The sequence below is a fragment of the Aulonocara sp. 'chitande type north' Nkhata Bay genome, linkage group LG15 (assembly GCF_057382095.1).
Source record: "Aulonocara sp. 'chitande type north' Nkhata Bay isolate Kocher_YH1m ecotype deep benthic linkage group LG15, A_spYH_male_GT1.1, whole genome shotgun sequence".
NCBI classification, from domain to species: Eukaryota; Metazoa; Chordata; class Actinopteri; order Cichliformes; family Cichlidae; genus Aulonocara; species Aulonocara sp. 'chitande type north' Nkhata Bay.
The window spans coordinates 16449275-16465715 of record NC_141358.1 but is presented as its reverse complement, the minus strand read 5'-3'; the positions used below and the strand labels follow the sequence as shown (position 1 = coordinate 16465715).

General features: G+C 38.2%; 2 protein-coding genes across 4 annotated transcripts; one reads left to right on the top strand and one right to left on the bottom strand.

Moving 5' to 3' along the window:
• The first annotated feature begins 719 nt into the window (after positions 1–719).
• Positions 720–8232, top strand: slc35a1 (solute carrier family 35 member A1). The gene is made up of 8 exons (XM_086264642.1): positions 720–926; positions 1169–1349; positions 3513–3672; positions 4148–4300; positions 4457–4523; positions 4731–4907; positions 4995–5129; positions 5704–8232. The coding sequence occupies exons 1-8, from the start codon at positions 902–904 to the stop codon at positions 5835–5837; spliced, it is 1032 nt and encodes a 343-aa protein (XP_086120768.1). The 5' UTR covers positions 720–901; the 3' UTR covers positions 5838–8232.
• On the bottom strand, positions 6354–16278 carry rars2 (arginyl-tRNA synthetase 2, mitochondrial). 3 transcript variants are annotated; one of them, XM_086264641.1, is made up of 20 exons: positions 15899–16278; positions 15703–15776; positions 15494–15596; positions 14904–14987; positions 14690–14790; positions 14055–14110; positions 13608–13691; positions 13407–13483; positions 13069–13227; positions 12833–12939; positions 11787–11882; positions 11542–11602; positions 10900–10976; positions 10261–10385; positions 8907–8974; positions 8267–8376; positions 7971–8066; positions 7816–7890; positions 7625–7704; positions 6354–6650 (listed from the first exon to the last, which is right to left on the bottom strand). In XM_086264641.1, exons 1-20 carry the CDS (start codon positions 15932–15934, stop codon positions 6373–6375), a joined length of 1947 nt encoding a protein of 648 aa, XP_086120767.1. In that variant the 5' UTR covers positions 15935–16278; the 3' UTR covers positions 6354–6372. The 3 variants fall into 3 exon arrangements, with proteins under 3 accessions (XP_086120767.1, XP_086120766.1, XP_086120765.1); XM_086264640.1 differs by having other exon boundaries at positions 6456–6650; positions 7641–7704; positions 8934–8974; positions 15899–16273; XM_086264639.1 differs by having other exon boundaries at positions 6456–6650; positions 7641–7704; positions 15899–16098.
• Positions 16279–16441: the final 163 nt, after the last annotated feature.

The following is a 16441-nucleotide window of genomic DNA, read 5'->3' as shown; positions in this document are numbered from 1 at the left end:
TAAGGTAACATATTGAACTTTATATAGACATACCTGTTTGGTTGCATATCAGTCGTAATGGAAAACTCAAGGCACCAAAGTAAAATCCTACATACTATTCTCACTATACCACAGCTAACTACTAGGAACCTACAGGAAGTGTCGAGTTACCCTTCATTTCTTAATATTATGTTTCAAAAAAGCAAAATATGTTTCACTATACCGCCAATATTTTGCTTCAAAGAAACACAATGTGTCTTATAATTTTTAAAGTGCTCTTGAGCAATAGTTCTCCAGGCTTTCTGAAAGGCTTTCCAAAGTTTGTAACACTAATCTATTCAAGTAGATGAACCAGTGTTACGTCTACACATAACAGGAAATAAATATTTTTTAAACTGTATCTTTAGGCACTGCTAGGGGATCTTTACAGAATAAAGAACAAAGGGCAAGGAAGAGCGTTTAATGTACCTCAGGAAGTCTAGAGAACTAATCCCGAAGTTTAGAAAAACTTAGAAAAAAGCAAAAGAAAAATAACGCTTGCTCAATAAGGGGGGTCACGTGATGCTCTTTTATTTATTTATTTATTTATTTATGTTCTTTTTAATAATACTCATTTGTTTCAATCATTTTTACCTTATTGAGCAATTGCCTTTATTCTATTGAGCAATATTGTTATGGTTTGTGTTTAACAGTTTGACGTCAATGTGTAGAAAACAAACGCACCATTTGTAAACTCGATTTACGCTGCATTCTGGGTAATACGGAACGAATGACGACACACAGGAGCTGGGAATAAGATAGAAAACGGGTTTCACGTGCTGCGAGAGGCATTCCCCTACTGACTGCATGCTTGCAATACGCGTTGTTTTGATGACATGTAACATAAACGGCATTATTACTTCTCCATTCACTCGGACGGTAGATGAACGAAGCAACTATGGCCAACGGTGAGTTTACTTGTTAACACAAGCTAGCACAACTGGTTAATGTTAGCTGTAAGACCCCGTTAGAGCGACAAAAACATTAGGTAGCAAAACATTAAAATGCAAAACCGAACAGTTTACAGATAAACTGTCATAATCGCGTCGTTTCTGCTCTTAAAGTAATTATTAAAGCGGTCGCTAATGTAGCTTTATACCATTTTGTGCCACGAGCGGTAGCTAATATTTTCTCCCCTTTCTCTCCTCAGAAAATGTGAGCGTGATCTTCAAAGTGTACTGTCTCACGGTGATGACACTGGTGGCAGCGACCTACACAGTGGCACTGCGGTACACCAGGACCATTTCAACAGAGGAGCTGTATTTCTCCACAACTGCAGTGTGCATCGCCGAGGTCATTAAGTTAGTGCTGAGCTTGGGGATGCTCACAAAGTAAGTGTTTGAGGCGCTACCCGCTATTTCCTTAGTGACCACAGAATGTAAGGTATGGGATTAAGAAACCCACATGACTGGCCAATGCGGGTTTGGACTCCGCTTTCCCTTCAGAACCGTCTTTATTCTTCACGGCATTGATTCAACAAGTTACTGGAAACATACCTCGGACATTTTAGTCTGTGTTGACATGATAGGATCACGCAGTTGCTGCAGATTTTTCGGCTGCACATCACATTTCAAAGTTGCTCTATTGGATTGAAAGCCGGTGACTGTGGAAGTCATTTAATTGCAGTGAGTTCATTGTCATGCTCAAGAATTCCGTTTGAGACGATTTGAGCTTTATGACATGCTGTTGGAAGCAACTTTCAGAAGATGTGTTCAGTGTGGTCATAACGTAGTGGGCACGGTTGGCAATAACGTTCAGGTAGGCTGTGCTGATGCTAAGGGGTCCAATATCCTCAGTCTAAGCAGGATATATCCAGGCTTTCATGTTGTTTATGCCAAATTCTGGCTATCTCAGATTCATAACAGGAAACATTTTTCCTTGTGTGTGTGTGTGTGTGTGTGTGCGCGCGCGCGCGCTTCGAGGTTCAAAATCTTGTGTGTTCAGAGACACCTTTTCCAAACTTTGGCTCTAATGAATAGGTATTTAAGTTAATGTCTCTTTCCTGTAAGCTTGAGGTAGTCTGGCCATTTTTCTCTGACATGTGACTTCAAACAAGGCATTTTCGTTGATTTTTTCTTTTTCTTTTTTGAGGTATTCTCTGTAAATACAAGAGATAATTGTGCATGGAAATCCCTTCAGATGAACAGTTTCTGAAATACTCAGACTAGCCCGTCTGGCACCAACCGCCATGCCATGTTGAGAGTCAAGTAAATCACCATTCCTCATTCCTCAGTTTAAAGTTGAGTAGATTGGCTTAGTTGTGTTTTCCAAATGCACTTGTTGCCAAGCAGTTTAATTACCTAATAAAGTAATCAGTGTGTGTGTGTGTGTGTGTGTGTGTACATAAAAATGTTTCTCTATAAATCTTTATATTAATAAATTAAGGTTGCCTAGATTGAAATTTCATTTGATAAATAAGCCAATAGATTTTGTCTAGAAGATATAATAGATGATGCTTAGCTTCATTAAGAATATGTATGTGCTTTTACCTAAAGATAATCTTCTTTGCCACTCATTTTCCGAGTAAATCGATTTATAGTTTGGTGTATAACATTTCCTTTAAACTTGTACCTTTTCAGCTCATTTAAGCCCAGTATTTTGCCTTTATAATTTTCCATTTCATTTTGTCATTTTATATTCATTTTGTCAGATTGATGCCAAATAATAAACTAAAGGCTGCCAAGAAAAAGAAGAGCAGAAATTTCTCACAAGTGACAAGTTGTAAAGAGACAGCAAAGAAGACTTTAATAATAGAAAAACATCTTTAGACACATTGTAGTTCAATCTGTAACTTTATTTACAGAGCTCAGGTTCAGCATATCCAGACTTTCTTTGGCTCAACAAAACCAGTCAAAGAGAAGCAGAGTGGTTATTAATGGTCTTTGCTTCATTTTCTTTTTCTATACCTAACGTTTTCCACACAAAATAGATCAATGTCAGTCAGAATTTGTCAGAGAAACACAATATTGAGATTTATTTTTAATAAGGCTATAAAAAAAATATGGAAATTATATTCGTTTTGTCCAAATGAGAGTGCAAGTAATTTGCACTACAAATAAACTGATCCGTCTTCTATAAGCTGCAATTCCAGCACTGTAACACATGACTGTGTATAAATTCCTGTTGCGTGCTTTCGTTTGTCAGTGCCAATAAAATGCACCTCAGTAACTTATTACGTATAAACTGGATTTCTTCAAGAGAAATTCCAAAGAGTAATTGGAGGTGATTCTGAAAAGAAAATATGTGCCATTTCCAGTCTGAACCTAACTGCAGATTGTCTTTGTCATAAGTTGTCGTGCCATTGTAGCCACACAAATGGAGACACACCTTCACCACATACTAAGAGACTTGTTAATCTTGTTTCATGAATAAACCCCTCAGATAAAACAAACATATCATGTCATGCAGAACATACAAATAACAATGGTTTGATCATTTACCAAAAATTTCTTCTTCGTCCATTCATCTGTTGTTTTTCACTTTTCCTCTCCCAGGGAAACGGCAAGTCTCATCAAACTAAAAGCCACCTTACAGGAACACATCTTCTGCAGCCCTAAAGAACTGCTAAAACTCAGCGTGCCTTCGGTGGTGTATGCAGTTCAGAATAATATGGCTTTCATCGCCCTGAGTAATCTGGATGTAGCAGTTTATCAGGTATTATGTGAATCTGGGTTTGACGTGTGGCTCTTGTGGAGACAGTCCACGTCATCATTTACACAGGTCTTGTTACACGCATTTAATTATATCAGTAGCAACTAAATTCTATAGATAACTGCTTGATAAAGTTTCCTTTTTGTTTTATATTTTTTAAGTACTTGGTATATTTTGGATCCAAGAAGTTTGATATCCTCCTTATGTCAAGTGGGACTTTCCCCTTATAGTCAAAGGGTTTGTTGCACAAGTATTTGTGGCAAAATGAAGCTCAGTTTATGTGCAGTTTATACCTCAGAAAGCGTTCAGTAAATTGCATTTTTGACACATTTTTGAGAGAGATTTGTAGGCAGTGAATTTAAGATCACTTTGGCTTTTGCTTTTCAGGCTGAAATGCTAATAGTGTACAACATATTTAGGGAAACAAATTCTACATCTATGTGTGAAGTTATAATATTTAGTTCAAAATCCTTTTTAGGTCACCTATCAGCTGAAGATCCCGTGCACAGCCTTGTGTACAGTGCTCATGCTGAACCGCTCTCTCAACCGGCTGCAATGGTTTTCCGTCTTTATGCTCTGTGGAGGCGTTACACTGGTTCAGTGGAAACCTGCAGAGGCCACTAAAGTTCAGGTGGGGCGGCATGTTACACTATCCTGGTTACTCAGTAAACCACTCTTAATTTCCTGTGATACCACTAGCAGTAAATTAACATTCATTTTAAAAATCTCTTTAATTTACAAGCTGTATCATCTGTTCTGTAGTTCATCATTGATCCTTTTTTCACAGATTGAACAGAATCCTGTTATTGGGTTCATTGCCATTGCAGTTGCTGTCCTTTGCTCTGGTTTTGCAGGTAAGACCAGTGCTGATGATTTGACTTTCAGTATTGGCTTAACTGTCAAGTAAAATCCAGAAATACGTTTGGCAACTAAGAAAACGCCAACAAAACCCACGATCTGCACACATGCCTGATGATATTTTCTCTAAAGTAGATGGATTTTACTTTTACTGCTGCTGTACTTTGAACCTTTGAATCTGACAGTCTGGTATTTACTTTAAGGTGTGTACTTTGAGAAAGTGTTGAAGAGCTCAGAGACATCCCTGTGGGTGAGAAACATTCAGATGTACCTGTCCGGCATAGTGATCACCTTGATCGGTGTTTACATGACTGATGGAGAGAGGGTCATGGAGAAAGGATTCTTCTTTGGTTACACACCTTGGGTGTTCTTTGTAGTATGTAAGTATGACATCTTGAGGAAGAAGTACCTTTCTTTTACTTTCCTTGTACCTTTTTTGTCTGACTCTGCTCTGCTTGTGCTTTCAGTCTTGGCCAGTGTAGGTGGCCTGTACACATCAGTGGTAGTGAAGTACACTGATAACATCATGAAAGGCTTTTCTGCTGCAGCTGCAATTGTCCTCTCAATGGTGGCATCTGTAATCTTGTTTGGACTACAAATAAGTAAGTTTCTCATAACCACAGTTTGAATCCAGCCAATTCATTAAGTAAGAGTATATTGTGGTTAATGATTTTTGTTCTTTTATTTGAACTGTAAACCTCTCTAGTACTTGATAAAGTAGTGGGTCAAATATAGAGTAGATCACTCTTGGAATCAGATATTAAATATATAAACACAAATTTTTACTAATGGTCAAAATCGTGTTGCTTCGTCCCTCTTTTATCTGTGTAAAACATCCAGTAACACTTTGCAGATCCCACAGTCTCCTGTAACTTTCTAGAAAAGTTTTGAAAAGTAGCTTAAAGCCTCAATTATACTCTATTATTGACATTAACAGCTTAAAACACTGTGCACAGCAGCTTAGATTCACATAATTAAAAATATTGGCAACAGTCAGTGCTACCTTTCAGCCTCCCTGCATGTTTTCTTTCCATTTTGAAACTAACAGAAGGTTTGACTATGTTTTTATATGAAATGATTTGGTATACACCGGCTTTCATTAAAACCATTAATCTTCCTTTTTTATTTTTTTTTAATAATGGAAATGTCATTTTGCTTTTTTACCCTCCTGTGCAGCTATGACGTTTGCCTCTGGAGCATTCTTTGTCTGCATTTCCATATACCTGTATGGACTTCCAAAGCAAGACACATCCAGATTAACCTGGAAGGATACAAATTTAGAAGACAAACAGAAACTAATTTCTGTGTGAGGTGCTGACTGACATCAGACATTTCTATGCTGGACCAGGATGAAGGAAGCCTTTCCTCATTTGAGGTTAGAGTTGGATCTGCTTTGTGTCGACATCATCAGATGGAACCGTGAACTGAGTCTCTGAATACTTTGAAGAATCTTAGTGGGTTTTTTGTTTTTATAAAAAGGGGGTGGGGGAGTTTGGGTTTTTTGTAGTTTTTTTTTGGAAACTGCTTATAGCTAGCTACCAGTAAGCTCGCGAATCTATACCCTAACCGGTGAATTCTTGGAATTGGAATCCAATCTTCAGCCACAATAAGTAGCATAAGGGGTTTACTATTATGCTCCCTGTGTGTTTTGTTTTTTTAAATTGGGAGTACTATATTGTCTTTATTTTATTTAATAATCCAGTGTTAATAATTGGTCTTTAAACTGTGCAATACGAGTGACTTAACTCCAAATCACTTAGTCCTTACTCTGAATGTGCCCAAATCACAGACTGCATGCATAATCCACCTCCCCCATCTTGTTTTCTAATATTTTTTTTAATCACTTCAGTGTTGTCTCGTAATGAAGGTAATTGTACAGTTTTTATTAGCAGAGAAGTGTTTTTCTGAATACAGACTAGACCCAATCCTACAGACTAGCATAATTTTATTTTGACAATATAAGGCTCTGTTTTTAGAATACAAATCAACAATAGTTGCAGCACTGAAAAGAACACTGACACACACCGATGTGGTTTTTACATTTTGTTTACTGGTGTGATGCCCAGGATTCTCATCCCGTTGGCCAGGACTGAGCATGCTCCGCTGAACAGTCGTAACCTTGCCTGTGGATATGAGGAGAATGAAGCAGTTTTCAGGTTGCAAAACTGTTGTTAGCAATGCCCTTACATATGTAGTGACAGATGTAACAGTGACTGCAAATACAATCAGTTCTCGCAGGGAAACAAAGAGATCAGTATAGCATATTTTAAAGACTCATGTAGTGATTCACATATTTGACCGGCTACCAAAAGATGGGGATCATTTGGTTATCAGTCAAATATGTGAATGAGTTGGACTCTAGAGAGAAGACATCAGGAAGGGTATTTAAAAAAAAAAAAAAAAAAAAAAAGCCAAAATATGTGAAGCTACTGTGTTGATCCCTTGATAATAAGGTAGCTTTTTACACTTTAACATTTGTCAGGCTTACAATTGCACTGACAAACCTAAGTATCTACCACTGATATTAGTATAGACCATCTATGTTTTCATTATGCTGATATCTGTAAGCAGTGCTCCTACTATTAAACAGAAATTCTATTGGCTGACCAATGTTTTCTACAAGCAAACACAATGTTTGATTAGTCAAAGAAGAGTCCCGTGAGGGGTAAGGCATCTTTAACTTTGTCCAAATTTCATCTTTGAACCCCACTAATAAGCCCTTCTGTTATTCATTTTCATGTAATTTTCTTGGTATAAATCTCTTGGGTATTCTTGCCAGAATGTAGCTATAATTAATTTTCTAGACCTTTTAAAATCTTGAAAAATTTCCAAAACAGTCAAATCAGACAGTAAATGCCCCTCAACCTGTCACCTCCTCAGTACAAAGCTTGTGGTGCATGTGACTGTGCTAATTTGGCAGTTTCAGACAATGTCCCAGCCAGTTTCTCTTAATATGTTCATGTGTGAGAAGAACAGGTTGTTGCATAAGAACTTATAGAACCATGCATTAAAAGGCTATACAAAAATCAACTCCATTGTGGCTGTTCAATGTAGTATTTTTGGCAGGTTTAAGAGGAGAAACAGAAGTTTGCTTAACTCTGTTTTCTTTGTACCTGTGCAACAGCCTCAGGGCTTCCTTTTACCGGCAGCTCTCTGTGCGCTGAAGCAATCAGGTGGCTGGAAGACACGAAAGAGAGTAAGGACACACCTCTGTACATATTTACTACTAATGTTAACTTATGACTGTAAGGGCTTGCCAAGTAGCACAACTGGCATCCTGTCCCTTACCACAGCTTCAGCAAGAAGTTGACAAGGTGCTTAGGTTGCAGATCCTGAGCTGACTGGTACAATACCTCGTCATAACTGCAAATAAAGGGACAGTTTTGTAAACGTAGAACAAATATTGACATTGACAAATGAACAGATGTTCAGAAAGTGCTTGCCGAAGGAGGTGCTGTAGGATGGCAGTACACGTCTGCTCAGATAGAAGAGATGGGTCGAAGGCAACTGCCTCTACACCTTTGTTTGTCTGCTTTAAACTGTAATAACAGGATTATATGTGAATCACATGACAAATATCCTGTTGACCTTTTGGAATTAAGGATGTCAGACATGCATCTAAAGTGTTAAGTCTTTCAAATGTTTCTCTGTTATTTCTCAATTTCCAAAATAAATGACTGAATAGATTAATGGATAGAGGATCCAAAATGAAAACGTATCAATACTAGAAATCTCAGACCTGCAGAGTCGAGCATGTGTGTACTGAAGGAAGACACCAGTGTCACCCTGAGCCTGCAGCATCCGGTCCCAGTTAAACTTATAGTCTGACTGCAGGGGGCCTTTGAAGTCCTAAAACAGAGTTTTCAGGCACGTTAACGCCTACTTGCAAAGTGCACAGAGAGGAGGAAAGGTGTGAGAAAGGTAATGCATCAACAGGACTTTACTGCTTAACTGATGGGTTTTGGCTCGTGATAGGCCCGATGAAGGCCAGAAACTAAGAAAAAAAAAATGTTGCTTTAATGCTAAAACTCCTGAAAGGAGGAGTCACCGCATCATCACTAAGACCGAGAAATGAAGCAGCCAGTGGTGGAATATTATACTTGACAGTGTAATAATCTTGTTTATTTTCTTTTGTACTATTGAAACAAAGTCTTAATTATTTAACAAATATGTGATTTACATTATTCTTTTAGATCTTTATGACCACTAATTTTGAACATTTAGCAAACTTAGAATATCAGTTAATGGCCAATATGTTATTATCGGTCTGACTTAAAGACCTGAAACTCCCAATCATAACATTAATCACACACACAGATCAATGAATGAAGCTGCTGGTTGCTGAATACTAGCAGTATTATTAAATAAAAATACTAAACCTGGATTATTAGGGCACTGATTCCTACTTTCTCTGCAGTGTCCTCTGGGTTTTCCAATTCCTTTGTTGCTGTGGAAAGATTTAAATTTAGTCAGTGACACAACAAAACAGCCCTTGTTCTGACATGTGCCAATCCCACAGTAATCATGGAATAAGTAAGTGTTGAGTCAACGATAAGAATGTGTCTCAGTTCAATAATATGTCACAATACATACCAGTCTTTGTACTTTTTTAAGGAGGCATTTTTCTAAAGGCCTTAACCTTAAGTAGTTTCAGCTCTTATCAACTCTGACCACCCCTTTTTTGGCATGTGTAGTTCATTGTGGGAGAAAAATGTGCTTAGCTGCTTACAGGAGGATAGATTTCAGACTAGGGATGGGTATCGAAAACCGGTTCTTGTTGAGAACCGGTTCCCACTGTTTCAATTTCTTTTTTATTGTTTGCCATTGTTTGCCATTTTTGCAAACGTTTCCCTTATCGATTCCAGTCGCCCCGAATGACGTCACCACGTTGCGTAGCGTCATTTACCTGGCAGGAGACACAGCGCGTTATACTTTGTTATTGCTACAGAAGAGTATTTATTTTATTATTTTACATTTACAATTTTTTCCCCCGGGGACCTTGTGACACCCCATGGAAGAGCCATAGGCTGTGGATCTCTTAAGGATCTCTTAAGATCTCACTGTTGGGTTTGTAAGGCCATGCTACTCCTAAATTTCTATCTTGTTCAAAGAGAAGATATAAAACAAAGTTCTAAGCTATTCGACCTTTGTGTTCTCCTTTAAAAAAAAAAAAAAAAAAAAAAAGAATCGATAAAGAATCGAATCGTTAAACAGAATCGAAAATGGAATCTGAATCGTGAAAATCTTATCAATACCCATCCCTGCTCATCACATAAAAATGTAAATCAAGCTCATTTTAGAGAAGAGCGCCATCTTCTTGTTGCAAAATGCAATTGACAACAATTACAGATAAAAGCAAAACTCCTGCACACCATTCGATTGAGGACTGAAGTGCTGATTTTGTTTTTAAAGGCACATAACGTCTTGATGCATTCTCAATCATCCAGGTAAGTAAATCTCCAAAAGTTGATTCTTTTCATCTGGGCGTAGCGTTTTCAGTGGGAGAAACGTTTCGTCACTCATCCAAGTTTATAAGACTGGGGAAACCTGCAGTCAGCTGAGACTGAAGAAGTCACTTGAATGAGTGACGAAACGTTTCTCCCACTGAAAACACTTTGCCCAGATGAAAAGAATCAACTTTTGGAGAAAGGCACATAACAGTACTTAAAGGACACATAAGTATTTATTTACTCTTTTACTGTTATATAACTGCCTAATGTGTGATAGGCTTACTGTTTGATCGGCTCATGTTGTTGAGCATCCTGGCCCGAGCCTCGTCCAGCACGTCCTCCAGAAACACCACCTCACCGGCCCTGGTCTTCATGCCCTGCACCAGACCAAAGGACACGTGCCGACACCTAAAATCATGTTTTTAATACTATTAGAAGCACTCATTTTAAGCACTTTATAAACTCATGATATGCATGTACATTCACAAATGTATCCTATTATTTTTTTCTAAGTGTAACTTTAAAAGAAAAAAAGCAATAACTACAAGTGGCAGAAAATTTAAGTGAAATGTGGAATAGAAGCCTGAAGTTGGCTTAAATATTAAGGCCAACACAAAGTTGCCAGCACCATCACACAGACATCATGAGACAGCAGAATTTCATTCTGTTTCTAATTACAACAGCTGCCTGTTTTGGGTGGGAGGAGTAAAGTAATGCTGAATCTATCTTCATTGAATTACAAGAGAGACCGTGGAAATCCTGTAATTACTGAGCCGAGGTTTACTGTCATTCCAGCCTTAAATGCATCTTTAATTTCAAGTCTTTCATAAACATAATGTGCAAAAATACGATTGAGAGCTGACATTAATTAGTTTTCATTAAACCGGTGCATTATGGGTGAATTTATGTAATGCTACATTACCCATCTGCCCAAGAGTGACCCATCGCAAGCAAGATCTGGAATAACTGGGAGAAGTGATTCTCTTGACTTTTATCTGTCTAGAAAAAGAAACATTTCAAATGTCAAGTTATTGAGTTACAATTTTGAGATAACTCCAAGCTTCCATAGAAAAGTCCTGCTAGTGTTTCTAATACAATATTTCATATTAAGTCTTATAAAGACTTTTTTTTTCAGTTTAAATACTGAATTAAATACAAAATATGAATATCATACAGACTAACCATAAACAGTTAATCTGCCAGTTGCTGTTCTTGATTATTTACTACTTGTTTTGAGAAAATTACCAGAAAATTATTATTTATTTATTTTTCATTAAAACGAAAGTCCAGGTGTATTTCTCAATACATTTCTTCTGCTTTTTAAAAAAAGCAAATTAGACAAAGATTGCTTGGCTATAAGTTACTTAAATGACCAGTTGTGAAAGTAGTTTATTTTTCTGCTCCGTTTTCAGCTCAAAAAAATTAACGGCAAAAAACAAAAATTATAATGCAGAAAATAAACTGGGCTCCATGATTATTAAAGTCATTCAATTTCTACTATCTATTCCTCGTCTGTTATTGGCATAAAGCAGCAGGCAAAAAAAGAGAGCTTGGGTGTGCTTACCACATAAATCATCTCATCAAAACTGTACTTTTCCTTTCGGTTAATGGCTGCAGCGATATCTCTAAAACAGAAAATACAAAATAAGTGCTTATGGCGTCAAATCAGAGGGAGAGACATCATTTACCAGGTGCACTCGATTTTTCAGAGTAAAGCAGCTAACAATTTCAGTGGGCTCACATAAACTTAAATCCCAAGGACTAAAAGCTTTCACCATTTTGTACCGATCGCAATTCTTGCTAACTAACCTGGTGATGTAGAGAGTCGTACCATCGCTGCGGAGCACTGTGCAGACGTTGGTCATGTCTCTATTGGGGGAAAGATCCACCACACCAGTGCCCTTCCTGTCAACAGAAAAAAAAAATCATTATGTCCAGAAGACATAGGGTCAGGCTCAGCTGTTGAATCTATGCATATTTTACTGTATTTCATTTTTAAGCTACTAAGCACTGAATCCCTACACTCCTCCTGTGAGTTCACGGGAGGGCAGACCCAAGTAGCTTCCAAACCCTCTGCCTTGAGCCGGTACCCTGGGCCTGATTCTAGGTTGTGATGCGGGTGATCCTGTACAGGAAAGGGTAAACTGGACCTTTGATCTTTTTTTTAAGTCAACATAGTGTGTTGTAAAAAAAAACACTTCAACTGGCTCCTGCACAGTAAAATGAGCCAGTTGAAGTGTTTTGGTTATCTGATAGAGCTGGAAAAGGTGTATGGGGTGAGAGAAGTCTGGGCTTAGGTAAATATTTTAACAATATCATTATACAAGGGGTGGCATGTAGCAATAAACTGGTAGATAACTATGTGAATCTGTATTTCCTTTCAAATTTAATCTCTCTGCCGTCCAGCTTAACTGTTTTGGTTCAGCCGTTGCTCTCGTTTTTCAAAGTAAAGCTCTAAAAACCAACAGGACACAACCTGCTGAGCACCAAAGAGCTGGCAGACACAGGTGAGCACAGAGGAGAATGTATTAGCCAAAGAGCCAGATATTTCCCTGTAGAGCTGAACGAGATCAAAAACAGAGCTATAAAAAGTTCTGTGACATCTCCAAATGGCTCCAAAATGAATGACTGATGCATCGGGGATCGACGACACCTTCACAATTAAATATATGTTATTCGCAGTTTAAAGCCTTGCTTAAAGATGGACACACTTTTTGCAAATAAACTTCCCCATCTGTTAAAATCTATTTGTATTCTGTTTGTAGGGAAGCTGAACTCTGACTAATCAGTGGCCTCTTAGCACATGTTTACTTGGTGTTAGACACACCAGTTACCAATCGAAGGTCGCCACATACTCAGATGTCTTCAGCAGGCCCCGGCTCTGCAGCTGCTGCACCACCTCCTGGGCCTGATCCTGGTGAAAGGACTCCCCGCTATAAACGTCGAAGTGGACCCCCAACCGCTGGAGAGATTTTAAATCAATCTCAGTCGTGCTCCATGGCAGTCAACTGTTAAACATTTTTATTTCTCATTTCAAGTTTCTATCTTTAGAGACTCAAGCTGTTACCAAGCTGCCTGGCAGCTTTCTAACCTCATAAATGTCCTGATACTCCTTCACTGTGATGTCTCTGAACTGCTGCCATAAGGAGACAACATGGCTCTCGTGCTGCTCCAGCTGTCTAAAGAAGTCTCTGGCAGCCTGTTTCATATCCTCATTGTTCTCTGCTTCTTTGTTTACTCGAACATAAACCTGAAAAGCAAAAAAAACAAACACTGGCGCTGTTTAAAAATGCCTTTTTAAACAGCATTTAGAATATAACACTAAAACAACATCTTCTAAACATGCAACTGAGGCTCATTCAGTGCTTAAATATAAATTTGAGAGTCAGAGAGCATCTATTGGGTCTTTCTCCAAACATCCAAACTCACTTCGAACAAATGCTGTAAGGGATTCTGTTTTAATTTTTCCGGACTTCCAAATTGCCCAAATCCAGCTCCCAGCAAACCTGAAATCCAAGACAGGTTACTTGTCCTTGACGTTTTAATAAACAAACAAACAAACAAACAAACAAACAAACAAACAAACAAAAGATAATCCCTCACTGTGGAGTAATTTTCTGACCAACTCACCAAACTGCATCCCCCAGTCTCCAAGGTAGTTCATTCGAATGACATCATTTCCAAGTGACTGTTTAAGGTTAGCAATGAAGTTACCTGAAGATAGAGTTTATATATTTTTTTTTTACACTTGCTGAAAAACTATTTGCTATTTAAGAATTTGAAAATCTAGTAATGACACATCGGGTCTTAATTTTCTTCTTCAAGCTAACAATATAAATATTTTGAAGATTTCCTGATAATTAAAAGGTAAAACTGTGCGGACTCACGGTTAAAAAAAAAACGAAACTTGTTGCTCAAGATGACAAAATAAAAATCATTTTAAACCCTTTTGTGCACATTTTTGTAATCAGTAATAAGTTCATTGGTAAGGCTCGATTTAATATGTAGCTCACATGCATTTCAGTTAATAATAATAATTGTACTATTATTATTATTATCAGTTTAGTTTATACTCACCAATTATTGTGGACCGCAAGTGTCCAGCATGGAATTTTTTGGCAATGTTTGGAGAGCTGTAAGCATATCAACATATCAACTCTGTCTGTTAAGTGGAAATGAATACACTCAATAGCTACATTAGCCACTTTTTCTTATTCCAAAGAACAAGGCACTGGATACAATTCCTCAGGGAGTTTGGTCCATATTTAAGCAATGACATGACAGAGTTGTTAAAGATTTGTCAGCTGCACATCCACGTTGTTCTACCACATCCCAAATCTGCTTTATTAGATTGAGTTCAGTGACTGTGGAGGGCATTTCAGTGAACTCACTGTCATGTTCAAGAGACCAGTTTGAGATCATTTGAGCTTTGTGACAAGCTGTGTTATTATGCTGCCTCATTCTTACACTTAGGTTGAACTTCCATAGGTTGCCTTAGCCATGTTCACATGGCTAAATACACAAAGTTGTTGTAATGTGATTGGCTGATTAGATGTTTACACTAATGAGCAGTTGAACAGGCGTACCTAGTTACATAGTCAGGGTGTGTACGTTAAAATAAGGGGGAGACATACAGAATCCTTCCCCCGTTTTAACAAAGAGGCCGCATTTAAATTTATCGCCATATAAATAAAACTGAAAAACAAACTTACCTGTACTCCACTAACGTCGTTCCTGTCGTGAGAGTATTGAAAAGTTCACTATTTAACCCAAATTTATCATTCTCCCCATTTCCAAATGGCTCCAACAATTTCTGGAACAGATAAAGTGGAGAGGGACTGTGATCACAGCAGAAGCTGTGGAAGTTTTTTTGTTTCATTTTGTTTTGTTTGCTTAAGCTGTCACTGTGTGAGTGGAAACTCAAACCTGAGCAAGAAGCTTGCGATTAACTTTAAAGTTGATAATTCCACGTGCAGCTGAGATGTGTTCCACCACATTGTCCTGCTTCAACTGAAAGATAAAGTGTGAATTACCTACTAAAAACAAATTAAAGCTTCATCTAATGTATATGAGACAAACACAAACTAGAACTCATTGAATTGAGGAAGATTAATTGTATAATCTGTAGGAACAGATTATACAATTATATGACTGTCTTGCAATGTCCAACTGTCATAAACACATGGTTACGGTGCTTAAAGGAACTGATAAACTTGGATGCACATTAAGCTGAAAGACTGGCCTGTTTGGAACAATGAGGAATGAAATAGATCGCAAGCAGTGAGAGCTTCGGCTACAGGCAGCTCAGCCTGTCACAGTCTTACAGTTCATGTTACAGGTTAGGCTTCAGGTTAAACCAGTCTGCTTCTTTAACTTCTTTGTCTGGAGCAAACAATTTCTTTAAGGGCCTCACTTTAAGCCGCGGGTATTACCATGACCTCCACCAAAAATATATACATGCGGTGGAGTTACACGTGAAGAGGAATGGTGACTGTCTAAGGGTGGTTTAATCTCACCTGAGTGGCCAAGTTTTCTGTCTGCACCTGAATGTCTCCACTGGATGGTAAAATCCCACTGGCTCTCAGGGTTCCAATTAAAAGCCTGAAATCGGCTCCCTGCCTGAGGATCACAACTTTTTTTTAAAGTCTCTGACAAACAGGTGAGAGGACAAAACATACTTATAGCATCCTACAGGTTAGCAGTGAGCGACACAAACAGACTTAACTGTTTCTTCAGGACTGGAACTGCTGTCAGAGCTGGAATGAAAACATCCTCTGACTGCTGCAGCGCTCTACCCAGCTAGACATTAAAACACAACACCAGATAAACATTGTAAGTGTTCAATCACAGCCCTGCAGGGTCAAAACATGATAGCATTAGCACACAGGTTTGTGAAAATCTGAGACTCCCAGCCGCATTACCTTCTCCGCGATTTTTCTCCTGAAAAAGCAAGCCATGTTTTCTAAACACACGAACAAAACCTTAACTTAACCTTTATGCATAAATTAAAAAAAACCCTTGCAGGGTGCTTTCACATTGACACATTGCTGCTGCACTTCCGTATTACTGTTACTACTTCCGATTTCCTCGGCCAATCACAGGCTTCGCTTTAGAAAATAGCGTAAATAAAAGAAAGGGTTTGTTCGAATTTGTTCTAGGCTGCTCCCGGTCATATTATGGCATGGAGAGGAAAGGGCGGACAATAATATGACTGCGGTTAGTTTTATCATCGCCAGCCATCTTAAAACGAGGGAGCTGGTGAATTTAAAAATGACCAACAACGCTCCTGCGGAAAAAAAGTTTTATTATTATTAATTGTAGCTTTTTATTGACTACAAGAGACAAAAGTTCAAGTCCCTGGATAAAATCTGTGCACTTGAGCAAGTCCTAAAACAAGAGCCGTTGAATGGAGGAGCTTGAGTCAAGTGTTTTTCCCTGGTAACAGAGGGTCCAATTGGCTCGAG